The sequence below is a fragment of the Phocoena phocoena genome, chromosome 5, assembly GCF_963924675.1.
Source record: "Phocoena phocoena chromosome 5, mPhoPho1.1, whole genome shotgun sequence".
Classification (NCBI taxonomy): Eukaryota; Metazoa; Chordata; class Mammalia; order Artiodactyla; family Phocoenidae; genus Phocoena; species Phocoena phocoena.
This window is the reverse complement of record NC_089223.1, coordinates 108421122-108448223: the sequence shown is the minus strand read 5'-3', so window position 1 is coordinate 108448223 and position 27102 is coordinate 108421122. Positions and strand designations below refer to the sequence as shown.

The window sequence follows — 27102 nt, the reverse complement described above, 5'->3', positions numbered from 1 at the left end:
CATTTAAAACAACACTGGCATAAATGTACAGCCTGTGCTGGAATATTTATAGGGACACGGAGTTGCTACCTCACAAGGCATCCTGCCAACTACACTTGGAGACTTCAGGCTACCAACAGGAGCTTAAGACAGTCACAAGATGGAAGTGGATAATTATAGACCAAAGATTAATACAATCAGTTAATCAAAAGACAAAAAGGTGTTAATTAGAAAAATTATTTATTTCTGCTCCTTTCATACATCTTATTGTTCAGGTAACAGTCTTACGTATCTGAAATGATGCACTGTCACACACTGTTTAAAGGCAAAGCACCACAGGTAAAGCTGATCAGCTGTCCAGGGTTCTCAGCTTATGGGATCTCACTTCCTGATTTTACATTAATTTCTGAAGGTCAGAAGTGTCATCTCCAAAAAATGTTAAGGGGTTTGTAAAAAATAATCACTTTATTCAATATTATAGTTGTAGAAATGAAGTATATTTTCTTTAAGAAATGAAAAAAAGAAGAAGAAAATGCCACTTAACATCGTTGGTACGTCAGTATAGGCCAGCAGGAAAAAATGCTGATAAGCTTGTCTCTGATACCAAGAAGACATTCTAGTCCAAGCTATAACACATTTCCTATGTTTTCACTAGATGTTTCTTTTCTGCTGCTTTTCATCCTTTTCCATATTTCATATCAGAGGACTGGTACAGCCTTTAAAACTTCATTAATGGGAGCAAATTCAGTATCCACCGATTTCTTCACAAAAGGCACTCTAACCCATCAGATAGCCCCTATAAAAATAAAATTTATAAACACAAAAAGTGAAAAGGAAGCAACATTTCAATGTGTCCCAAACAAATTTTATGATGAATCAAATGACAATCTGAAAATATAATTGTGTGATTCCTCATTATGGTTCTTATTTCAAATCTTGCCCCCCAATAAATACAGTACTGGGTCTGGGTTCCATTATCCTTCTCCCTCAAAGGACAAAGTTACAAACCAATATGCTAAACAAAAGAGGATGAGAAAAAAAAAAGTAAAGAGAAAAAAATGTTACGTAAAAGTCAAAGAAAGAGTCAGAATCAATTTCCTTTCGACTCTCACAATTGCCAACAAACATCACAAACCTTTTTATGGAAAGAAGCTGCTTTAGATTTCCTGAAAACCCTAATATTACCAAAGGAGAAAGTAGGAGGGCCAGGAGCTGTTCAGCCTGGGAGGCAAGCCCTCGCGCCCTCCAGAAGCAGTGTGCAGAAGCGTCTGCCTTGCACCTCTGTTTCTTTAGGAATTGTCTTGATGGCAGGCAGGGGGCATTAGCTATAGCTGTTGAGCAAGTCAAACTTCACACTGTTCAAATAGGAAATCCTTTCACTAAATGTACAAGTTGGGCCCTGAAATCCCCTTTAAATTAAAGTATTAAAAGTCTGCTTTAAAAAAAAAAAGTCTGCTTTATAAAGTTCCAAACTTTTTCTTTTGCAATAAATCCTTGCAACCTATTATTTAGGATCTGCAGGATCAAGGAAAAAACAGATTGTGTAAAACTATCCACATTAAGAAAGGGTTGAATACACCCTGTACCCGCTGATGCCTTTAGAACTCCTCTCCTTTTGATCCTGCCTCTAACACGAGTGGGTAAGCTTAACACGAATGGGCAAACGTCACTCAGTTTCCTCATCTATAAAATGGAGTTACGTCAAAGGATTTTAAGGATTATATAAGAGAATCTACTAATACAGTAACTGCTATTCCTGGTAATAAGCACTTAACAAACATTAGCTATTATTAGTTCAGTGTCTCAAATTTCTTCATCACTAAGGTGGGGACAAAAAACTACTTCATAGGGCTGAGATCTACTATAGTGCCTGACACAGAGCAGACACTCAAGAATTTCCTCCCTTCCAGCTCCTGGACTCACCTGACTCTCTTGGGTCTTGGGTCTACGTGCAGCCAATGTGATCTCCTTAGAACTCATTTATCCCTTTCCTTCTGCTCTACCAGCCTGGTCAATACACACTCTGAGTACAGAGAGAACTTTCACCTCACACAACCACTGTCACAACTCTGAGACAAACAATACTTCTCCCCTCCACTTCTCCCCCCAAAATTGAATAAAAAATAAAAAGCCTCTTAGTGTATATATCGACTTTGAAGACCGCCTCATAAATTTGCTACTGTAATGCCTGACACTTCACAAAAGGCAAACTCTAAGACCTAAGCTTCACAAGCAAAGAATCTGAAAAAGAATAGACATATGTATATATATATATAACTGAATCACTTTACACCTGTACACCTGAAACTAATACAACATTGTAAATCAACTATATTCCAATACAGAATAAAAATGTTTTTAAAAAGATTAAACCTACAAAAAAATAAAATAAAATCTTTGGGGCTTCCCTGGTGGCGCAGTGGTTGAGAGTCCGCCTGCCGATGCAGGCGACACGGGTTCGTGCTCCGGTCCGGGAAGATCCCGCATGCCGCGGAGCGGCTGGGCCTGTGAGCTATGGCCGCTGAGCCTGTGCGTCTGGAGCCTGTGCTCCGCAAAGGGAGAGGCCACAACAGTGAACGGCCCGCGTACCGCAAAAAATAAATAAATTAATTAATTAATTAAATAACATCTTGTCAGATAATTCTAACAGCAAGAACAAAAAGAGACCTAAGCTTCACAAGAAAAAAAGCTGAAGATTTTAAGAAAGTGTCCACTAATATTTGCACCAGTGGAAATTACTCAACAGCTGGCTCACACTATGGAACAAAAGTACTGAGGACTCTTTAGAGACAGCTGTCTGTCATCTGCATATACTAGTAGGTGAACATGCACTTTTGGACACATATCTCTTGATACAGTTATACGTTGTGGTATTCTTCCTTGTAATTAGTATATGACCTATGCTTATGCATCAAATAAAGCCATGTTTTAATATGTAAAATTATATCAGTAGAGAATACATCAGGTCTTTTAAAAAGCATAAATCATAAAATATAAAGCTAGTAGTACCATTTCACTGCTATTGTTCTCTCCTTTTTAAAGGTACCTCTTGTTAAAGGTGATATCAGATTCTCTGTGAGCGTGCAACCCTGGAAGTTATGAAGCATCTTATAGCATAGCCAACCTTTATCTCAGATGTTAGCGACTTATTTGATCTGAAAAAACTCATGGTTACTGATGTTTCTTTACTTTTTGTTGTTGCTGCTGTCCCATTTATTATATATCAAACTGCTTATATATGATGGGTCCTCAAAGAGAATGTATGCGCAAGAAGACACATCCCTTTCTTGCTGGTGGTACTAACCACACCCCTATCATGTGCAATATGTAGGCTCACAGACCTGGCTCATCATCTCTTTTGGGGCCTGCAAATATTCCAGAAAATGCAACACTGTTGCTTCCCTTATTTTCCCAAACTGTCCACTGTTTCTCCCCACCGCACACTCACGGTACCAGGCATTAGGAGCTGTAGATGAGAGGGGATCATATCCATAAAGTCCTTCCTCTTAAGAAGTAAATCTCAGATTTAGCTGCACAGCAAGTTACAAAAAGCAGCAACTTTCTATTTAGACTATTGTTCTGCTTTGACTGTATCTAAATATAATTTACACCCAAAATCCAGAGTATACTGTTTTGTTTTTAAATATCAATTATTTATTTATTTTTGGCTGTGCTGGGTCTTCGTTTCTGTATGAGGGCTTTCTCTAGTTGTGGCAAGCGGGGGCCACTCTTCATCGCGGTGTGTGGGCCTCTCGCTGTCGCGGCCTCTCTTGTTGCGGAGCACAGGCTCCAGACGTGCGGGCTCCGCAGTTGTGGCTCACGGGCCTAGTTGCTCCGCGGCATGTGGGATCTTCCCAGACCAGGGCTCGAACCCACGTCCCCTGCATTAGCAGGCAGATTCTCAACCACTGCGCCATCAGGGAAGCCCAGAGAGTATACTGTTATTTCTTATTTCCTATTGTTACCTTAGTCAACAATCTTGGAAACTGGCCTATAGAATGTGGAAAAGACAAATGTTTATATAAATAATTGCAAAAGTAAGACAGAAGCAATCCAGAGAATTAAACATTTTTCAAAACCTTTTTGTAAGTAGTAGATTATCCTAAAAGGATAATTTAGGATAATTATCCTAAATTTAGGATAATTTAGGATAATTATCCTAAATTTAGGATAATTTAGGATAATTATCCTGATGTCCTAAAAGTCAAATGCTCAAGCTAAAAGAAAAACACACAGCCTAAGGAGAAGACCTAAAACCTTAAGGAAGAATGGGAAGCTTAAGCAGAATGAGAACAAATCTGGTTCTATGGACAAAACCAGCTCACTGCTTCTGTTCTGTTATATGCCTCCAAAGGTTCTTTCTGTTTTCATTATTAATTTTTAATAGCCTCTTTATCCTCTCTGGGAGCCTCCTCTTTTCCTGTTTTGCTATGAAAAACTTCAGACTCTTCTATTGGTATACCTTTGGCAACAAGGGTAGAACAAAGAGGAACAAAAAGAGGAGGCTGGGGCTTCCCTGGTGGCGCAGTGGTTGAAAGTCTGCCTGCCGATGCAGGGGACATGGGTTCGTGCCCAGGTCTGGGAAGGTCCCACATGCCGCAGAGCGGCTGGGCCCGTGAGCCATGGCCGCTGAGCCTGCACGTCCGGAGCCTGTGCTCCGCAACGGGAGAGGCCACAGCAGTGAGAGGCCTGTTGTACCGCAAAAAAAAAAAAAAAAAAAAAAAAAGAGGAGGCTGGAGTCTCTGTCCTCGTACAATTTAACAAATGCCCCAAATTTTTCTCAGGACAAAAATAAGAGCCATTGGCAGTCTGATGGAGCTACATGGCCACAAAGATATTCAGCTGACAAAGAACACTGCTCTCTTTTCCCATATTGCAGGGTTAAGATGGGAACATGAGTGCAGGATAAGTATTTGTGACTTTCTAGAAAGTCTGTCCATTCTACCCCAGATGTGTTATAGATACGGACAGGTTAAGCCACAGAACAAGTGAACTTGTGTAATTCAAACACATTCCTATTTTCCCTTCTACTGTCTCATAATAAAATCAGAAAATATCAGTTTTAAGAAATCAGTACAGTTGACACTTGATGTTTAACATATTCCCTAAAAAATGAATTTTCTAAGAACTAATCTTTGTACGGTATGTTTGCCCAAAGTTCCTGTAGTTACTAATGTATCCATAGGTGGATTCAGAATATAGGGAAATGTGATCAGACTCATCTACATTTAAAATGAAAGATCTCAAACAGAATTATGAAAGTTGCCATAAAACCAATTTATTTTTGTTCTAGAGATAGTGTTCGTTTTCTGAATCAAAATAATCTAATATACATATATGAAATCCTTTCCCCATCTTTTTGGAGAGGCAGTAACTCTCCTTTCCTGTCCAATGCTTAGTGGATTTTCCTCATATCAATATTCAAAGAGCAGCAGCAATTAATGGCTCAAAAGTATTCCTTACTGTTATTATTACTGTGGGAATTCCATATGTTACAGATTAACCAAAAAGCCCTTTAGAGAAATGTCTCCAGTCAGTGGTCACTGATGCTACAGCAAAATAACAGGATTTTCTCATGAACATGTATGGAGATAACAGTCAGGAAGACCTATTCGTCTCAATTTTGCTACTAATTATAGCTATAACCTTGAGCAAGTCACAAATTTCTCTGGTTCTCGAAATTTTCATCTGTTTAAATAAGGTTTAAATTAAATCTCCTATGATTTTATGAGATCCAGGTAATTATTTTACCAGTTTGCAAGTTAAGGTGCTGATTATACGAAGTACTTAATAACTTACGGCAGTTTCATTCTCATGAATACTCTAGCCATGAAAAAACTCAATAGGACACAGACGAATCCAATGAATAAAAGGAGAAATCTATTGAGCTTCGGAATGTTTGGTGCATTGGATCGGTCCAGGATTATGAAACCTAAACCTCCCATTGTAAACAGGAAGCTGGATGCGAGTCCTTCCATAATATACTGTCCATTTACTCTGAAAAAGAAAGACCAGAGCAAACAATAAATGAAAATTCCCAGGAAAATAAAAAACTTTTTCCTTAGACTGAAATTCCTATTTCTGCTAAAATACTGTTGTGCTTACTTTTTTATTATTACCCTTACAACTATTTTACCATATTTCTGGCTATTCATTTCAATAAATATTTATTGAGAGCCTATTATGTACCAAGCACTATTTAGGTTCTGGGGACACAACAATGAACAAAACAGACACAAATCTTTGTCTTCATGGAGCTTATGCTCAAAAAAACCTTTCAAACTTCAACTAACACAACTGCCTATGTAAAATCAATACTCACATATATACATATATATATATATTTTTTGGCCACGCCGCACAGCTTGTGGGATTTTCGTTCCCAACCAGGGATTGAACCCGGGCCCTCAGCAGTGAGAGCACAGAGTCCTAACAAATGGACCACCAGGGAATTCCCAATACTCATATATTTTAATTATTAGCTTAAAAAGCCAACTAATATATGTACATGAACACTTTACCCAGAACTTTAGTTTTTGAAAATTATGTTATTTAAATTTCTACTATCAATTTCAAATTAATTTTGAATTGGTTAATGTTTCCTGAGTTTTAATAATTAATAAATCTCTTGTTTCAAAGTGAACTTTTTAAAAGCAAGCAAGTTCTTAACTTAGGCTTCATGAACCCCACAAAGATGTCCAGCAATCTATAAACCCTTAAATTTTTGTATATACACGTATCTGATTTTTCTAGGGATGAAGAACTTTCAAGTTCTGAAAGCTCACGGACCCCAAAAGGCAAATTTCTCTGTTAAAGATATGATTTATACATAGGCACATATAAAGAAGGTATATACATTTTTGCTAAACTAATTGTTTTAATTGAAAACGCAATACATGCAGCGGTTTCAAAATTCAAACTCAGGTGACGAGACAGTGAAACTTCTCCCTGCCATCAAGATCTCCTGTCATCCATATCCCCTCCACAGAGATCACAGTAATCTTTCCAGGAATATTCTATGCATGGAATACCACTAACGTAAGTGTAAATACAAACATATAGCTATGTTTAGGTAGATAGTTACCAAGTGGCTTGTATAAGGCAATACAAGAAGCACTGCTCAGGTGAAACAAACCACACTGTTTTGGTGTTCATTGCCTACATGGAACTCCCAAGTCTCAAAAATTAGTTTTCCTATGTAATAGTATATCCAGGGGTCCAAAGATTTTCTCTTAAATGACCAGATTGTATATATCTTAGGCTTGCCGGCCATATGCTTTGTATAACACAACACAGTAGCCTGAAAGCAGCCATAGATAGTACAGAAACAAATGGGTGTGCCTAATTCCAATAAAGCTTTACGTACAAATAAACAGGTACCTGTGGTTTGCTGACCCCAGAACAGCCTATAAATGAATTTTAAACTGATACCCTCCTTTAAATAAGTGAACATGTCGATCACTGTGAAACATTTTATTTCCTAATAAGTGAATACATAAATAATATACTTCTACTCTTGTTCTTGTCCACTTCCTGCAATCTCTGAAGTTAGCATTTTAAAACAGCTAGTGTCTAAATACAGATGCCCCCAATAGGTTGCACTGTATTTTCAAATAAGCAGGCATGCCTCAGCAATCTTCCTTCCCACCAGCAAATCATTCGAAATGATATCTTCTACCTGTAGGCCAAGAAAGCTACTGGTCTCTGATGCCCATGTTCATCAGTCATGGAGCCGACACTTGGAGGTTCAACGATAACATCATAAATGATTCCTAAATAAAAGACAACAACATAGATTAGATTGGATTCCTAATTTTAAAATAGATTTAGAGTTTTTATCGGTCTCTAAAGGTTCATTTATATTTAAATAGGACTGCTCTGATGTATTATTATAATCAAATGAGGCCCAGCTTACTTCCTAAACTTCAGATAAACCAGAATTTATCTTCAGAAATTCAACTCAGTAGTTTAGAATGACTTGCAAGACATAAAAGAAATTCATTCAGTATTGTTTCAAACTCAAGAATGACTCCACAATAAAGCAGATTTAACATTAAAGGCTATTTTTAGTTCAAGAAAATGTTCCACATATACTTGGATTTGTTTCTTTAAATTAAGAGGTAACTAGAGAAATTTTCTTGCTTGAAAGTAAAATGAGACGTTTTAAAATCACACCACTAGGCAGACTGGCAATACTAGAGATTCACAATCATTAATGTTAATATCCATCATTATGTCATAATGTCATCATGATCATTTATGCTAATGTCCATCAACACTGTTTCTCAAATCTCCCACTGTCAACGTCTACTCTTTGTCTTCACTGTTTTCCATCATCCCCACCTCCAGCTTTTCTTAAGCACAGCAAGACTGTCTCCCTCACCTTTGACTAACAAAACAATCACTGGGAATTCCCTAACTCACCCCCACCCCCCAAACCAAATCTACAAACTGGAACCTGCATCCATCCTCACCTCCAGCTACAACAGAGGAAGAGCCCCTCCTATCACCATGGGATCCCTTTTGCAATAAGGACCCCGTCCCCCTTGCCATTTCAGAGACTTTGTTCCATGGGCTACCGCTTCTCTTTCCTGTATTTTCAACCTCTTGTTCCCTACATCAACTTTCCCTTGACACCAGATCCTCCTAGCTAACATTCTACTTCTATGCTTCCTTTTTGAAAGGGGGCCAGGCTTCCTTCTGGAGGAAAAAAAAAAAAAAGGTTAACTCTCTTGTCTCCACTTCCTCACTCATCCATTTTTCAGCTCACTCCGATCTGGCTTCTGCCACCACTGATATTACTCTTGCTCATGGAGGCTAATGGCCTCCATGTTGTCAAATTCAAAGGACACTTTTCAGTTCTCTTATTAGGAGGTCTCCTAACAGTGCTTGATCCAGTTTACTAAATCCATTTTCTTGGGGTAAAAAGATGGCTTCTCATGGCTTCCATGACACTCCTGTCCATGTTTTCTTGCTACCTCTCTAGCTGAGCCTCATCTGCTATAAAACCACTCAACGTTCGGAGTTCCTTAGGGCTCGATCCACTATGCTCTTCTTTTCCTACCTTCTCTCTCCAACTGAACTTATCCCTTCCCAGGGCTTTACTATGCTAATGATTCTCAATGTGCCAACACCTACCGAATCATGTTAGCACTATTAAAATTAGATATAAGCTCCCTAAGAATAGAAACTCTATGTTCTTCAATATCTGGCTCATGGGAGGAGTTCAGAAAACATCTGTTATTGACTAATTTCAACACAAACCTCTTTTCTCAGTTCTAGACTCCTATCTGCAAACTTGACATATCCAACTAATTATATTTGGTTATGTCCAACTATTATTTATCCCAAAGTGACCTCTGGGTTCACCATTCCCAACCAAAAAAACTTCATTTCTCTAGTCTCAGAAAATGACACTTCCACCTACTTGGTGCTCAAACTAGACACCAGGAAACTTCCTTCACATGTCATTCTCCCCCCACATCCAATCAATCATCATCAAGATCCACTGAATCTACTTCCAAAATATCTTTCATTATACATTCCTCCATCTCTAGTGCCACCAACCTTGTCTACTCTAAGTCAACTACAAAACCCACCTAACTGGTATCTCAGTCCCGCACTTGTCCATACTTTCCCCTCTGCCTAGATACGCTTTTCCCCAATCTTTCAAATTTTGGCTAACATGTCATTTTCTCAGAAACCACATTCGAATGTAAATGATGTTCCTAACTCTGACTGTTTTTACATAACCTCTTGTTCTTTTCCTTCAATGCACTCATGGCAATTTGCAGTGGAAAAACTAATGTAATGGAGAAAGATTTATGTGATATTTAACGTATCTCAACCAATGACATTATAAGCTTCAGGAGGGCAGGGCCCTTATCTGTTTCATTCATTGTTGCCTCCAGTACCTAATGCCTGGAACTTAACAGGAACTCAATACATTATTTGATGAATATTTCTCAGCAATAAATATTGTTTATTTATAAAGGTACACTCAGTTTCTAGAAGACTCCTTTCCAGTGGCAAAACCGATTCCTTGTATGAGACAGCTCATGGCCTTGGCCACTAAAAGGTGTCCTTTCACTTTCCCCCAGAAATTAGGGCAAAGAATCTCCCCATTACAAACACGGAAAAAGTGCCCAGAGTGAAAACTGTGAGGCTTCCAGCAAAGGCCCTGGCTCCAAGGGAGGTAAGGGTTACAGGAAAGATTTCTAGCAGATGAAGACTTACTAAAAAAAAAAAAAAAAAAATGCCACATGCATTTTAAATTTTGTTTATTCAATCCAGCACCTATTAATGTGCTGAGCAAATGTGAACGCTAATGCAATGTTAGGACAGTATCTTACCAACATAAAAAATATTTTAAACGTAATTTATTTAAATGAACATAAGTTAACTGCCACTGTTCTAGATTTGGGAGGAGGGTAAATCCAAAGGTTCATTCTAGAACTAAGCCTGCATGATTTCAGATACTTCCCTCCTCAGCGCCAACTATTTTCACAAGACATCTATGAAATGAAGATGTCTGACTATTCCCTTAAAAACAGAACCAGCTGCTCTTGCTGTCCCTAATCTGTGGAGCTTTAATTTTATCATTTCCAAATTAAGTACCCCACTTCCCAAAATCTAAAAGTGCAGTAGCAGTGTTGAGTAAATCATGGAACTGCGGCTTGAAAGGGTGGTAGCTATGAAAAGACTGTAGCCGGATTGCCAACTCACCACTATACAAAGCGACGCCCCTTTTGCAAAGGACAGGATAAAATGACAATGCAGTGTTCAACGGTAATGCTATTTTCCTTATTCTTTAAATTTTCAACTTCCGATCTCTCAAATACGCGATATCTTCTGCAAATCTATCTCCAATCTCAAATATTTACCAAAACTGTGGTTTCGAAAGATTACATTCATATTTATTGTTGATCGGGGCAAAAGCAACACCGAACCCTTAGGTTTGAGCTAACAAACCTAAAGGCTGTCAAGTCTCTTCCAAAGTTCCAGGGGCGGTAGACAAAGAGAAGGTAACAGTCCCACACCCTCCTGACCAACCGTGGAACTAGAATGGGCCAAAAGAGATTTTCCCAGGGCCTTTGTCAAATAACTCACGGCATTCAATAAAAGGAGCAACAATCTGGGTTTGAAAAATATATTATTCGGCTCGGACCGCCTGCCTAAGAGGTCAGGAGACGGAAGGCAATGGGAGCGAGAACAGGAGTCCCCTCAAGATACAGGACAGGGCGTGAGGGCAAATAAACCTTTGGGCCCTTAACACTCGGGACCCCAGAGTTTCCCTCCACCCTCGGAAAAGATCGAGAGGAGAGCGATGCTTTCCCGGGCTGAGAGCGGAACAGACGCGCCCCGAGGGCGGGCCGGCTCCCCGCGCCTCAGCGCCTCTCGGGCCCCAGGCAGAACGAGTTACCTCCGGTGATGAGGAAGTAAGACACCACCACCAGAGCGTACACCGTCATGGCCGACGGCATGTGCACCCAGGGCGGCTTCTTCAGCTTCAGGTTGGGACATTCGAGCACTAAGAACGGGACTCGGTACAAACTCTCCATGTCGGTGGCGGCACGAGCAGCGGTCAGCCGCCAGTCCCACACGCCCCCCGGCAACAGGCCCGCCCGCTCTTCCCCCGGCGCGTGCGCGGGGAAGGGAACGGCAGGTCCGCAACGCTCGGAGGCAGAGTTTACGCCCATAGAAGAAAAGAAGAAACTATAAAAACGGATAAGTGACACGAATTAAAAGTATGTATTATTTAATCTTGTGAAGCATAAATTTTAGTAAGAAGCTCAGTTATAACCAATGAATAAACATGTGATTTCTGTACCTTCCAGGACCTGCAGGCCTTCAGACGTGGCCAAGCTGGAGCAGCAGAAGGACCAGGATCGATCTGAGCCCCTCCCACTTGCTGATGCTGGGGATTTGGAAGCTGATTGGACGCAGGACGCTCTAAGTTCCCAGAGCCAGAGAATGAATGGGGGACGTTTGGAAAGCTCTGCCTTTTTTATTAGCGGGTTTTTCAAGAGCTTGAGAAAGTCCTACGTTGCTGAGCTTTTACTTCCTGATGTAGCAGTGGTGACAGTAGTAATAATTGTTACTAATAATTGTTAAATTAATGTATTATAAAATTAAAAATACATATCTAGTTTAGATCTATCACAAAGGTCAAGAGGACATCTCCACAAGATGTCTAAAGCGGATACCTTGACGTGACCAAAATACTATTTTTTTGTTTGTTTGTTTTTTTGCGGTACGCGGGCCTCTCACCGCCGTGGCCTTTCCCGTCCCGGAGCACAGGCTCCGGACACGCAGGCCCAGCGGCCATGGCTCACAGGCCCTGCCGCTCCGCGGCACGTGGGATCCTCCCAGACCGGGGCACGAACTCGCGTCCCCTGCATCAGCAGGCGAACTCCCAACCACTGCGCCACCAGGGAAGCCCCTAAAATGCTCTTTTAAATAACCAGTGTCCTCTGCTATTTTCGTAAATGCTAAAATATTTCAGCCCGAAAATCTTGAAATCGTCCTGATTTCTCTCTTTTTTAAACCTCCGTATCCAAAATATTAGCAGATCTTTTTGGTTGTACTATCAAAAATATCTTTAATTCATCCACTTTTCTCCATTCCATATTTACCACCCTAGTGGAAGCCACCATCATCTCTTGCCTGGGCTATGTTTACAACCCAAGTGGATGAAAATATTTGATGGAAAATTTGTCTTTGGGGATGGACTAGACGGCCTAAACATTTTTGTTTGTTTTCTGTTTAGTTTTTGTTTTTTATATACTCTCTTAAGATACTGCTAATACCTGTTTTCTTTTGGAGTAAGAGTTCAAAGTGACTGATTATATAAATCCAGGAGAGACTGATATCTTTATAATTGAGCCAATATTTTTATGGTTTTTGTTTGTTACTGAGCTCATGGTGTTTTACAGGATGGTATGCATTGGTTCTGCACTTTAGTGACTCGATTACTGAGAAATTGTTTAAATACCACAGTAGTAAAAATATTTCTAAAACATTGCAGCATCTAACTCTAAATACAGATGAGGCTTGCTGCTCTTATTGTTTAATAGTGAGAGTCTCGGGAAGCAGCTGCATAGCACAGGGAGATCAGCTCGGTGCTTTGTGACCGCCTGGAGGGGTGGGAAAGGGAGGGTGGGAGGGAGGGAGATGCAAGAGGGAAGAGATATGGGAACATATGTATATGTATAACTGATTCACTTTGTTATAAAGCAGAAACTAACACACCATTGTAAAGCAATTATACTCCAATAAAGATGTAGAAAAAAAAAAAATACTGAGAGTCTCCCCTGAGTCTTACTCAGTGTGTATTAGGGAAGGGATGTTAATCTTAGATTATGAGAGGGTCACTAATAAAACCAGTAATAAAGGGTGTTTACACCACAGCCAGCATTTACACATAGTAAGTTTTTCTGGGGACTATAAAGCAGAATGTTTCTGAAATTCCCATAGTTATATAAACAAGGAAAACTTTGGAACAATTAAAAATATGTTGCCTTGAGAAAATAAGGAAAAACATAGAAATTAAAAGTTTTTAAGCTTCCTGGGACTTCCATGGTGGTGCAGTGGTTAAGAATCTGCCTGCCAATGCAGGGGACACGGGTTCGAGCCCTGTTCCGGGAAGACCCCACATGCCACGGAGCAACTAAGCCCGCAAGCCACAACTACTGAGCCCACGATCCACAACTACTGAAGCCTGTGCACCTAGAGTCCATGCTCTGCCACAAGAGAAGCCACCACAATGAGAAGCTTGCGCACCACAACGAAGAGTAGCCCCCGCTCACCCCAACTAGAGAAAGCCCGCGCACAGCAATGAAGACCCAATGCAGCCAAAAATAAATAAAATAAAATAAATACATTTATAAAAAAAGTTTTTAAGCTTCCTTTATATCTTCAGAAAGGAAACTAACAGTTTTTTAATTATTCTTTTTTTTAATGTATTTATTTTATTTTATTTTTGGCTGCGCTGTGTCCTTGTTGCAGTGCACGGGCTTCTCATTGCGGTGGCTTCTCTTGTTGCGGAGCCCGGGCTCTAGGCGTGCGGGCTTCAGTAGTTGTGGCTCGCGGGCTCTAGAGCACAGGCTCAGTAGTTTTGGCGCACGGACTTAGTTGCTCTGGGGCATGTGAGATCTTCCTGGGCCATGGCTCGAACCCGTGTCCCCTGCACTGGCAGGCAGATTCTTAACCACTGCACCACCAGGGAAGCCCCGGAAACGAACATTAATTAACCACCTCTTGGCAGATATATTATGTTGTCATTTATGTTAGTTCTTATTTATTCTTCATGACAATTCTATTAGGTAATTACTAATGTCACCACTTTACATATGACAAAACTGAGGCTTGGAAAGTAAAACGAACTCAAAAAGTATATTCTGTGATTGGATGAGAACTAAAGCCAATTGCCCTAAATAAAAAACAGATTTAAGCTGTTTAAGATGAGACAAATTTATATAGTTATCCTTCCTCTTATATATTCTGGGACCAAATAATTCCATATACATTATAGAAAAAACACAGAAGTTTTAAAAATATATAAATTTACTAATACAAAATAAAACTGCCAAGTCAGAGCATATCACATTCATCTATATATCGAATTATTACTGTTACTTCTTTACTCTGTTCTGAAAGGTAAGTTTGTTCCAGGAACCAATTCACTATTTTTTTTAACATCTTAAACTTTCAAGTATTTTCCAACTTGAGTTTGTAATGTTATACAAGCCAGGTAAAAAAGAAATCTTTCATGAGTAAAATTTGCACATCTGTTACCATCTGTGTCCTAACCAACAACCTTCCTATAGAAAATGTTTTGTTTAAACACATCATAAACTTTGTAACTGAAAACCAAACAAATAATGAATATAAGCAGCATGGGCATTAGAGTATACCCTTAAATAAGCAGAATCTTATTCAGCGGCGGCGGGGGGGGGGGCTATTGTATGTAAATGAAGAAAGGACAAATGTTGGAAGAAACAAATACTTAAAACTTTATGGGGACTTCCCTGGTGGTCCAGTGGTTAAGAATCCGCCTTCCAATGCAGGGGACGTGGGTTCGATCCCTTGTCCAGGAAGTAAGATCCCACGTGCCGCAGGGCAATTAAGCCCGCGCACCACAACTACTGAGCCCGTGCGCCACAAGCTACAGAGCCCACGCACCACAACTGGAGAGAGAAAATCCGCGCACCACAACTAGAGAGAAGCCTTCGCGCTGCAACGAAAATTTCCGCATGCAGCAACGAAGATCCCACAACTAAGACCCGACACAGCCAAAAATAAAATAAAATTAAAAAGAAAAGAAAAGAAAAGACCATTATGTACAGTAGAGCCTATCATTTTAAGCTGCATATAAAAGCAAAACTGACAAATTTTTACTGTGCACAATCAAATCTAAACTCAAGGAAAAAAGGAGCATGTTTAACGTAGAAAGTCATACTAAAAAGCCTTGAAGTCAGGAATGGCTCTGCCAGTCAAAAGAGAAGGGAAACCCTACAAATAAGTTTTAAACTAAATTCTAAACAAACCAGAGCTACCAAGGCTATTAATACTACTGACTTCGGTGTGACTTCAGTTTATTTAAATATGTACTAGAGAGGAAATTAGTAGCTTTGTTTCTGTCAGATAATAATACACAATTTTATCCTAGATTTATTTCCAAGGACATTTTGCAAGATGACAATACCTTTGAACTATGCTCTTTCCCTCTGGGTTCCGCATATGCAAGGGTATATTTATTTCCCCAGCTCGGCAAGTATTTATTGAGTGATAACTCTATACCAGTCACTGTGTGAGGCATTATTATGTCTCATGATCTATACAAACTCTTTCTAATGTGATATGAAATTGTGGATTTTGTTATTTCTGTCATTGTTTTAAACTTTGAAAATCAAAATTTGCAAATAAAACATAGGTACATGCCCACTGTAACAACAGAGACACACATGGAACAATTTCCTTTCATCACTGCTCTCATTTTAGTTTTCCTTCCAGAGGTAGTGAGGCCCCTGGAATTAGTTCTGGAATGCACAATTAGAGTAAATGTACTCAGGTCTGGAAGAATCCCCACCTTGGTTTCTGACCCAGAGAGTGAGGGCTCTAATGGTAGGAAAGGCGAAGTGGAACCAATAGAACTGCCTTTACCTTCCAAAACAATAAATCAGAAGTGACTGCAGAGATCGATGTCACCATCAAGGACTTGAAAGATGCAGAGTGGGAATTCCTAGCACATTACATTCAGTTAGCCAATTTGGCCCTTTTAAGGAAGGATGAATCTTGGAGAACAACAATGAATGAATGTAAACTGAATCATGCGGTGCCTCCAACTGCAGCTGCTGTTCCACATGGGGTTTCATTGCTGGAGCACGTCACACCCCCTGACACCTGTTAGGTGGCTATTGATCTGTCAAATGTTTTTTGATCTGTACATTGGTAAAGACCATCAGAAGAAGTTTGTTTTCAACTGGGAGGGTCAGCAATACACATTCACAGTCCTATCTCAGGACCATGTCAAATTTCCAACCCTATGTCCTAATCTGATTTTCAGGAACTTTTTTATATTGCCTTTTCATTTGCAGGCTATATGCCATTGCATTGATGATATGATGATTGGACCTAGTGATCTAAGTAGCAACAACACTAGATACGTTGGTAAGACACATGCATGATAAAGAATGGAAAACAAGCACAATAAAACATCAGGGGCTTCTCACTGAAATTTCTAAGGGTCTAGTAATTTATAGCATGTGAGATATTCCTTCCAAGGTAAAAGATAGTTGCTACATTGATTCCTCCTTCCACTAAGAAAGATGCACCATGAATGCTTAGGGAGCTACTTAGGATTTTGGAGACAACATATACCTCATTTGGTCATGTTATTCCAGTTTATTTAGTGAGTAATCCAATAAGTTGCTAGTTTTGAGTAGGACCCAGAACCGGCAAAGGCTATGCAACAAACCCAGTCAGCCAAGCAAAATGCTCTGTCACTTGGGCCATATGACACAGCAGATCCAATATCATTTGTGATGTCTGTGACACATAGGGATGCTCTATGAAGCTTTTGACACGCCCCTTGAGATGCATCACAGAATGGAGAGCTAAGAGTTTTAGAATAAACTTATGCCAGCCTCCGCAGATAAATAATTTACTTTGAGAAATAGATTCTGGTTTGCCACTGGGCGTTAGTGGAGACTAAGCTATTGACCATGGGCAACAAGCCACCATAAAACCTGAACCAGCCATCACCAATTTGGCATTGTCTGAACTATCAACTTATAAATGTGGGTACCCACAGCAGCACTCAATCAACAAATGAAAGTGCTATGCAGGAGATCAGGCTTGAGTAGGTCCTGAAGGTGCATGTAAGTTGCATGAGAAACATTCTAAGATCCACATGACCCACATTCCTGCCACATTGCCTCTTCTCTCTCAGCCTGTACACATGGCGTTATGGAGAGTGCCTTATGAGCAGTTAACTGAAGAAGAAAACACTGGGGACTGTTTTACAGATAGGAGTGATGGCCAGAGTTGCAGTTCTGTAGTGATTCACGGGCAGTGGCTAATCACTTGGCTGAATGCATGGCCAGGGAATTAGAAGGAATACAATTGGAAAGTTATTAAGGATGTCTGGAGGAGAGGCATATGGATAAACCTCTCTACATAGGTATGAAGTGTGAAGATATTTGTACCCCATGTGACTATGCACCAAAGAGCAGCCTATGTAGGGAATGACATTCATAATCAGGTGGATAAGAGACCCATCCTGTGGACATCAGTCACCCTCTTTCCCCAGTCACTCCTGTCCTCGCCCAGCAAGTCCACAAACAAAGGGCCCTGGCAGCAGGGATGCAGGTTATGCACGGACTTTCACTCATCAAGGCTGATCTGGCTAGAGCCACTGCTAAGTGCCCAACCTGCCAACAGTAGAAATCAACAATGAGTCCCAGTCTGGCACCATTCTCCCGGAAGATGAGCCACCCACTTATTAGTGGGTTAATTACATAGGAACACTTCCAGTAGGCACTTGGTTCTTACTGAAACAGATATTTACACTGGAAACAAATTTTCCTCCCTTGCTCACAACGCGGCTACCAAAATCACTATTGTGTGGACTTGAGGAATGCCTTATTCAGCATCACGTTAAACCACACAGCACTGCTTCTGGCCAAGAAACTTGTTTGACAGCAGATGAATTGCAGCGTTTGTCTCACGTTCATGGAATTCACTGGTTTTAGCGTGTGCGCCATCACCTTGAAGCAGCTGTGTGGAATGTCGGAATGGGCTTTTGAAAAGTCAGTTATGATGCCAGATTAATGTCAGCACCTTCTGGGACTAGGACAATGTCTTCTAAGATGCAGCATGTGCTGTAAATAAGTGATCGATATATGATGCTATTGCTTTTAGAGCCAGGATTCACCAAGTCCAGGAATCAAGTGTCAAAGCTGGGAATGACTCCTCTCACGGTTACTTTTAGTGATCCACTAGTGAATTTTTTGCTTCCCATTCCCTACAACTTTGGGCTCTGCTAGTCTAGAAGTTTTAGTCTTAAGTGAGGAATACTTCCACCAAGCGACACTTCAACGGTTCCATTAAACAGAAATGAGACTGTCACCTGCCCCTCAGTGTCTCATGCCATTGAATCAAAAAGCAAGTGGGGGCTTCCCTGGTGGCGCAGTGGTGGAGAGTCCGCCTGCCGATGCAGGGGACACGGGTTCGTGCCCCAGTCCAGGAAGATCCCACATGCCACGGAGCTGCTGGGCCCGTGAGCCATGGCCACTGAGCCTGCGTGTCCAGAGCCTGTGCTCCGTAACGGGAGAGGCCACAACAGTGAGAGGCCTGCGTACCGCAAAAAAAAAAAAAAGGCAAGTAGGGGGTACTGTATTAACTAGGGCAGGTTGACCCTGACAACCAGTTATATTGCCACCACAAAACGGCAGTAAGGAAGAGTGTGTCTAGAATGCAGGAGGTCCCCTGAGATGCCTCTCAGTACCTCCGTTTTCTGTGATGAAAGTCTATGGAAAACTTAACAACCGCATAGGGGCAGGGCTCTTAATGGCTCAGACCTTTCAGGAATTAAGGTTTAGGTCACTCTGGCAGACAAGAAACCACAACTAGCTGAAGTTTCTTGCTGAGGGCAAGGGGACTATGGAATGAGTAGTGGCAGACTGTAGTTATAAATACCAGCTATGCCCGTGTGAGCAGTTGTAGGAATAAGCACCGTAAGAGTTATGAGGAGTTTTCTTTATTTCGATACGAATATATTTATATGTGTATTCACCATTTTTCTCTTTTTTCCCTCCCATTCTCCTACCATGTATAGAATACTTGCTGATGGTATTTAACCTCTCAGTATTTAAGTTACTGGATATCAAAGAAGGAACATGACTTATCTAGAAGATAGATGATTATCACCCCCAAATGGATAAAAGGACTTTTTTTTCTCTTTGGAGAGACCATGTGAGAGTTGTATGAGGGATAGTTGCATTATGTTAGGAAGAAGCAAATTGTTACTATTTCTCTTATTTGAAAATTAAGTTAAATACAGTTCAAAAAGGTAAACATGGATGCCAAGCTGACAAGGGATAGACTGTGGTGGATTTGTATCATATCAATTTAGCTAAGCTGGAACTATATTTCCCAGAATCCCTTTACTGTGTAGTTCTGAATTAGTGTGATCCCCAAGTGACACTATTATTTTTTAGACACTTTTTAAGCTAGTGATAAATTTCCACCTAATTATCAGTTCCTTATGAAACATTTAGAATATTCAATTGAAAATAACACATTAGCTAAATGAATTATGAAGCATCCATATGGTAGAATACTACACAGCCATTAAAAATGATACTGTAGAATTTTATCTTCTGAAATGGACAGATGTTCATAACAAATTTAAAATTATGAAAATCAGACCACAAAATTGTATTTAGGGTATTGGCCCAGTTGATATTGTATGCATTTTCTGGGCACTATATGTTGAAAAAAGTCTGAAGGGACATAAAGGTTATTAATAGCTATGTGATGAAATTATAGATCTTTTCCCCTTCTTTGAAACTGTATGTATTTTCCAATTTTTCTATAATAAACATGTATTACTTTTGTAATTAGGATTCAAACTTTTAATAGCGTTTTGTTGGAACACAGCAGATATCTTCTTTCTGGTGTTTCATTGGCATATCTGTCTCTCTACCCAGGTATCGCTCACTGCTGTATTCTGTAAGGGATAAATAATAATGCTTCCCAAATTTGCTTCCATTCTAAGTAAGAGTGGTTGGATGTTTATTACTATGCACCATCAGATAGTCAGCTGCAGTATCAGAAACTCAGCATCTTGAAGTCTGGGTCAACACGTTTTTCACCACTGACTTTCCTGCACCTCTCACAGTGCTGACACGTAGCAGGACTCATTAAATATTAGTTGAATGAATCAATGAACAAACAGACCCTTGGCTCTTCCATCTCTTTGATCCTTCAATGTGTCATCTCAACAATTGCACTTCCTTAATGTTTATTTCGTTTTTTAAAAATATAAAGTTATTTATTTACTTATTATTTATTTTTGGCTGCGTTGGGTCTTCGTTGCTGTGCGTGGGCTTTCTCTAGATGCGGCGAGCGGGGGCTACTCTTCGTTGGGGTGCATGGATTTCTCATTGTGGTGGTTTCCCTTGTTGCAGAGCACGGGCTCTAGGCGCTCGGGCTTCAGTAGTTGTGGTGCGCAGGCTTATTTGCTCCATGGCATGTGGGATCATAGTTCCCGGACCAGGGATCGAACCCACATCCCCTGCACTGGCAGGTGGATTCTTAACCACTGCGCCACCAAGGAAGTCCCAATGTTTCTTTAGTTTGTTCCCACCTCTCCATCTTCCCCACAACGTGTTAGTCCAGACTCACATCATCTCTTGCCCCAGTTCTCTTCACATTGCAGCTAAGATGCTTTTTCTAAGAAATTGAAAAAAAATCTCAAAATGCCAATCAAGACGACAAACTTACTGCTAACTAGAGAGAAGTAAGTTGGATCAGAAGCCAAATTTGGACTGTTTTTATTCGTTACTATCTTCTTTCTTTTCTATCTCATAGCTCCCTTCCATATTTTAATATCTGTTTTGTGGAAATTGTGGGTATACTCTGAAAGCATCTGCCTTCTCTTCAGAAGAGATGGGGACCAAAAATGGCAAGCAGTAGGGCTGGTCATGATAATGTTCACCATTTCTTTCCTCCTTTATTCATCAAGCGTTTGTGGAGCGTGTAGCAGAGACAAGCACTGTTCTATGCAGTGGGGGTATCTGATTCCTGCCTCCAGGAAACTGTCATTCTAATCAGAGGAGAAACACACACACAATTAATGGCAGAGCTGTCTGAGAAGGGCATGCTCATTGGAGGTTTGCACCAATTGTTTTGAGAATCCTGGAGTGATTCATTATCTCAAGTAGGAAAAGGCAGGTTTACAGAGGAGCTCGCTTTTGAGCTGAGCACCGAAGGAAGAGCTGGATTCCTTAAGAGTCAGGAAAAAGCTTTTCAAGAATGAGGACCAGCCTATGCAAAGGCAGAGAAGTGGGAGAGTCCAAAAGAAGCTGAGTGGTTGTGTACAACAGAGAGTAAAGGAAGAATGGCTGGAGATATGACTCAAAAAGGAAAGAGGGGCTTCCCTGGTGGTGCAGTGGTTGAGAGTCCGTCTGCCGATGCAGGGGACACGGGTTCGTGCCCCGGTCCGGGAAGATCCCACATGCCGTGGAGCGGCTGGGCCCGTGAGCCATGGCCGCTGAGCCTGCGCGTCTGGAGCCTGTGCTCCGCAATGGGAGAGGCCACAACAGTGAGAGGCCCGCGTACTGCAAAAAAAAAAAAATGTAGAGGGTCTTTCATGATGCATTTAGATTTTATTATGTAGGCAATAAAAAACTGTTGAAGGATTATTTTTTAAATGAAATAGTCAATTGTGTGTTTGGAAGATGGATGAATAGCAGGAAGATGTGAGGCAGAGAGAACTTTTAGGACCTTCATGTGGGAGTCTATATGGGAGACGATGAGTGTCTGCGATAGACAGGGGGAATGAGGAGAGCAGGGAGGTTGATGGTGATGGAAAGATTACAGAAGATCTTTCACTGGTGGAAGCAGTTGAATTTGATCAACAAATAGATATGAGGCCTGGTTACTCTGGAGAGAGAAGGCTCTGGTGAAAGTGAACTGTGAATTATGACCCCAGGCAACTCTGCAGCTTTGTCCAACAGCTGGACCAAAGAAGAAGGTCTTTCCTGGAGCCGGAGGAGAAGGAGCCTGGGGAAATGGCCAGTGTCACTCAGGGCTTCGGTGGATACAAGAGCCAGGTCGGAGCATGTCCCCCCAGGGACTTTGATTATAGGTACACACCCGGCCCATCACCTCCAACCCACACAAGGCCTCTCGGAGGGAGATACAAGGAACAGCATGCTGAGGTCATGCCATCTGCCTCGTGAGAACTATTGTTCTAGAAGGACCCTCCGGGAGTGGACCTTGGTAGGATTGGGAAAGAGGCCAGGGTTAGAGATCCAGGAGTCAGCAGCATCTGGGTGATAGTGGGAGTCATATCGGTGGATGAACTGCCAAAATAAGAGATGGAGCAGGCAGGGCTTTTGTTTGGAGGGATCATGGATCTCCTTATGGAACTGATAAAAGCTATGAGCTCTCTTCCCAGAAAAGTGCCCACACACACCCACTGAATGTGGCTATAATTATAGGAAGTTCATAGAGTAAAGTTAAAAGAGTGAGAGGGAAGAGAGTTGGAGACGATGCCTACGGAATCACCCACATACTTAAGAGGATACTACAAAGGAGATATAGCAAGGTCAAAGGGCCATGGGAGAGCAGGAGCAGAGAAAGCTCAGGAGGGGGAGCTTCCAGCAAGTCACGTGCAGTGAAACTGAACAGAAGCCACTGGATTTGACAATTGGTCATTGGTAACATTTGTCCAGTAAATATTTTAAGTGCACAATATTATGGTGACTTGAGTGCAGATCTGACTCTACTACCAGACATCGTCCTAGAACATGGTATCATGATCAACGCCCATATATATTTGGTGAAGTAATTCATTAATTTCAGTACCGTGGTGGCAGGAGAAGCCAGATTGCAGAGGGAGGGAGTGAATGGGAATTAAAAAAATAATAGTAGAGAATTAGTATAGGATTTATCCCTCCCAACACAGCTGGGTATGAAAGGAAGAAGAGGGCTGAGGTGGTAGCTGAGAGGGGTTTTTAAAGATGCTGGGACTTGGGCACATTTGTATAAGATAGGGGAAGAAAATTGTGGAGAGGGAGGGACTGAAGGTGGCAGAAGGAGGAGAGGGGGGTAAATAACAGCAAAATTAGGGCCATGGTCAGAGTGTGTGAATGGAGCCCACCAGGGTGAAGTTTACCTTGGAAAAGATTTGAGCCTTTTTTTTTTTTTTTTGGCCATGTGCAGCATGTGGGATCTTAGTCCCCCAACCAGGGATCGAACCCATGCCCACTGCATTGGGAACAGAGTCTTAAACACTGGACTGCCAGGGAAGTCCCTGGAACCATCTTTTTTTAAAAAAATTTTTTTTATTTTTGGCTGTGTTTGGTCTTTGTTGTTGCCTGTGGGCTTTCTCTAGTTGCAGTGAGCTGGGGCTACTCTTCATTGTGGTGCATGGCCTTCTCATTGCGGTGGCTTCTCTTGTTGCAGAGCATGGGATCCAGGTGCGTGGGCTTCAGTAGTTGCAGAACACAGACTCAGTGGTTGTGGCTCATGGGCCTAGTTCCTCCGCAGAATGTGGGATCTTCCTGGACCAGGGATTGAACCCGTGTCCCCTGCATTGGCAGGCGGATTCTTAACCACTGTGTCACCAGGGAAGTCCCCCTTGAGCCATCTTCTAGAGAAAGAGAGCAGAAAGAAGATTAAAGGCATAAAGAAACCAACACTTAGTGTCCTATTAAGCTGTCTTCTTTAAACCACCCAACTGGTTTATTAATTCCATTTTTTTCAAATGAGGAAACTTAGGTTTACAGACATTGACAACATGTTCAACATGACATAATCCGAAAGTGACAGAGCCCTGTTCTGCTGATTACAAAGCCCACAATTTTATGTATATTAAAGTTTGGAGGTGCCAAAGAGGGAAAGGGAGCTGCAGAAGTTCATGCCTCATGGTTTCCATACTTTCAGATATTATTAGACCACTTGGAGTGAGTGTTGGGTTGAGGAGAGAGGCAAAGACTTTGAGACAGCCATTGTGAAGAGTGGATTACATTGTGGCATAGGTATCCAGATTTTTTAAAAAATTAATTAACATAAGATAACCTCATCCACCAGAGGGCAAACAGCAGAAGCAAGAAGAATGACAATCCTGCAGCCTGTGGAACAAAAACCACATTCACAGAAAGATAGACAAGATGAAAAGGCAGAGGGCTAGGTACCAGATGAAGGAACAAGATAAAACCCCAGAAAAACAACTAAATGAAAGGTAGACAGGCAAACTTCCAGAAAAAGAATTCAGAATAATGATAGTGAAGATGATCTAGGACTTTGGAAAAAGAATGGAGGCAAAGATCAAGAAGATGCAAGAAATGTTTAACAAAGATCTAGGAGAATTAAAGAACAAACACACAGAGATGAACAATACAATACCTGAAATGAAAACTACACTAGAAGGAATCAATAGCAGAATAACTGAGGCAGAAGAATGGATAATTGACCTGGAAGACAGAATGGTGGAATTTACTGCTGCAGAACAGAATAAAGGAAAAAGAATGCAAAGAAATGAAGACAGCCTCAGAGACCTCTGGGGCCACATTAAATGCAACAACATTGGCATTATAGGGATCCCAGAAGGAGAAGAGACAGAGAAAGGACCCGAGAAAATATTAGAAGAGATTATAATCAAAAACTTCCCTAACATGGGAAGGGAAATAGCCACCCAAATCCAGGAAGTGCAGCAAGTCACATATACGATAAACCCAAGGAGAAACACGCTGAGACACATAGTAATCAAATTGGCAAAAATTAAAGACAAAGAAAAATTATTGAAAGCAGCAAGGGAAAAATGACAAATAATATACCAGGGAACGGCCATAAGGTTAACAGCTGATTTCTCAGCAGAAACTCTACAAGCCAGAAGGGAGTGGCATGATATACTTAAAGTGATGAAAGGGAAGAACCTACAACCAAGATTACGCTACCTGGCAAGGATCTCATTCAGATTTGATGGAGAAATCAAAAGCTTTACAGACAAGCAAAAGCTAAGAGAATTCAGCACCACCAAACCAGCTCTAAAACAAATGCTAAAGGAACTTCTCTAAGTGGGAAACACAAGAGAAGAAAAGGACCTACAAAAACAAACTCAAAACAATTAAGAAAATGGTAATAGGAACATACATACCGATAATTACCTTCAACATGAATGGATTAAATGCTCCAACCAAAAGACACAGGCTTGCTGAATGGATACAAAAACAAGACCCATCTATATGCTGTCTACAAGAGACCCACTTCAGACCTAGGGACACACACAGACTGAAAGTCAGGGGATGGAAAAAGATATTCCATGCTAATGGAAATCAAAAGAAAGCTGGAGATGGGCTTCCTTGGTGGTGCAGTTCTTGAGAATCTGCCTGCCAATGCAGGGGACATGGGTTTGAGTCCTGGTCTGGGAAGATCCCACATGCCATGGAGCAACTATGCCCGTGAGCCACAACTACTGAGCTTGCGTGTCTGGAGCCTGTTCTCCGCAACAAGAGGGCCACGACAGTGAGAGGCCCACACACCGTAATGAAGAGTGGCCCCTGCTTGCCGCACCTAGAGAAAGCCCTCGCACAGAAACGAAGACCCAACACAGCCAAAAATAAATAAATAAATTTATTTTTTAAAAAAAGAAACCTGGAGTAGTAATACTCATATCAGATAAAATAGACTTTAAAATAAAGAATGTTACAAGAGACAAGGAAAGACACTACATAATGATCAAGGGATCAATCCAAGAAGAAGATATAACAATTATAAATATATATGCACCCAACATAGGAGCACCTCAATACATAAGGTAACTGCTAACAGCTCTAAAAGATGAAATCGACTGTAGCACAATAGTGGGGCACTTTAAAACCTCACTTACACCAATGGACAGATCATCCAAACAGAAAATTAATAAGGAAACAGAAGCTTTAAATGACACAATAGACCAGATAGATTTAATTGATATATATAGGACATTCCATCCAAAAACAGCAGATTATATTTTCTTCTCAAGTGTGCACGGAACATTCTTCAGGATAGACCATATCATGAGTCACAGATCAAGCCTCAGTAAATTTAAGAAAATTGAAATCATATCAAGCATCTTTTCTGACCACAATGCTATGAGATTAGAAATGAATTACAGGTAAAAAAACGTAAAAAACAGAAACACATGGAGGCTAAACAATACATTACTAAATAACCAAGAGATCACTGAAGAAATCAAAGAGGAAATCAAAAAATACCTAGAGACAAATGACAATGAAAACACAATGATCCAAAACCTATGGAATGCAGGGCTTCCCTGGTGGCGCAGTGGTTGAGAGTCTGCCTGACGATGCAGGGGACACGGGTTCGTGCCCCGGTCCGGGAAGATCCCACATGCCGCGGAGCGGCTAGGCCCGTGACGCATGGCCGCTGAGCCTGTGCGTCAGGAGCCTGTGCTCCGCAACGGGAGAGGCCACAGCAGTGAGAGGCCCATGTACCGCAAAAACAAAAACAAAAAAACAAAAAACCTATGGGATGCAGCAAAAGCAGTTCTAAGAGGGAAGTTTATAGCTATACAAGCCTACCACAAGAAACAAGAAAAATCTCAAGTAAACAATCTACCCTTACACTTAAAGGAGCTAGAGAAAGAAGAAAAAACAAAACCGAAACTTAGCAGAAGGAAAGAAATCATCAAGATCAGAGCAGAAATAAATGAAATAGAAACAAAGAAAACAATAGCAAAGATCAATAAAACTAAAAGCCGGCTCTTTGAGAAGATAAAAAAATTGATAAACCATTAGCCAGACTGATCAAGAAAAAGTGGGAGAGGACTCAAATCAATAAAATTAAAAATGAAAAAGGCAAAGTTACAACAGACACCGCAGAAATACA

General features: G+C 40.9%; 1 protein-coding gene across 2 annotated transcripts; it reads right to left on the bottom strand.

Moving 5' to 3' along the window:
* Positions 1-202: 202 nt before the first annotated feature.
* OSTC (oligosaccharyltransferase complex non-catalytic subunit) lies at positions 203-11588 on the bottom strand. Of its 2 annotated transcripts, XM_065877737.1 has the most exons (4): positions 11402-11588; positions 7658-7751; positions 5779-5976; positions 203-775 (listed from the first exon to the last, which is right to left on the bottom strand). In XM_065877737.1, exons 1-4 carry the CDS (start codon positions 11538-11540, stop codon positions 757-759), a joined length of 450 nt encoding a protein of 149 aa, XP_065733809.1. In that variant the 5' UTR covers positions 11541-11588; the 3' UTR covers positions 203-756. The 2 variants fall into 2 exon arrangements, with proteins under 2 accessions (XP_065733809.1, XP_065733810.1); XM_065877738.1 differs by lacking the exon at positions 5779-5976 and having other exon boundaries at positions 757-775; positions 11402-11540.
* Between the last annotated feature and the right edge of the window lie 15514 nt (positions 11589-27102).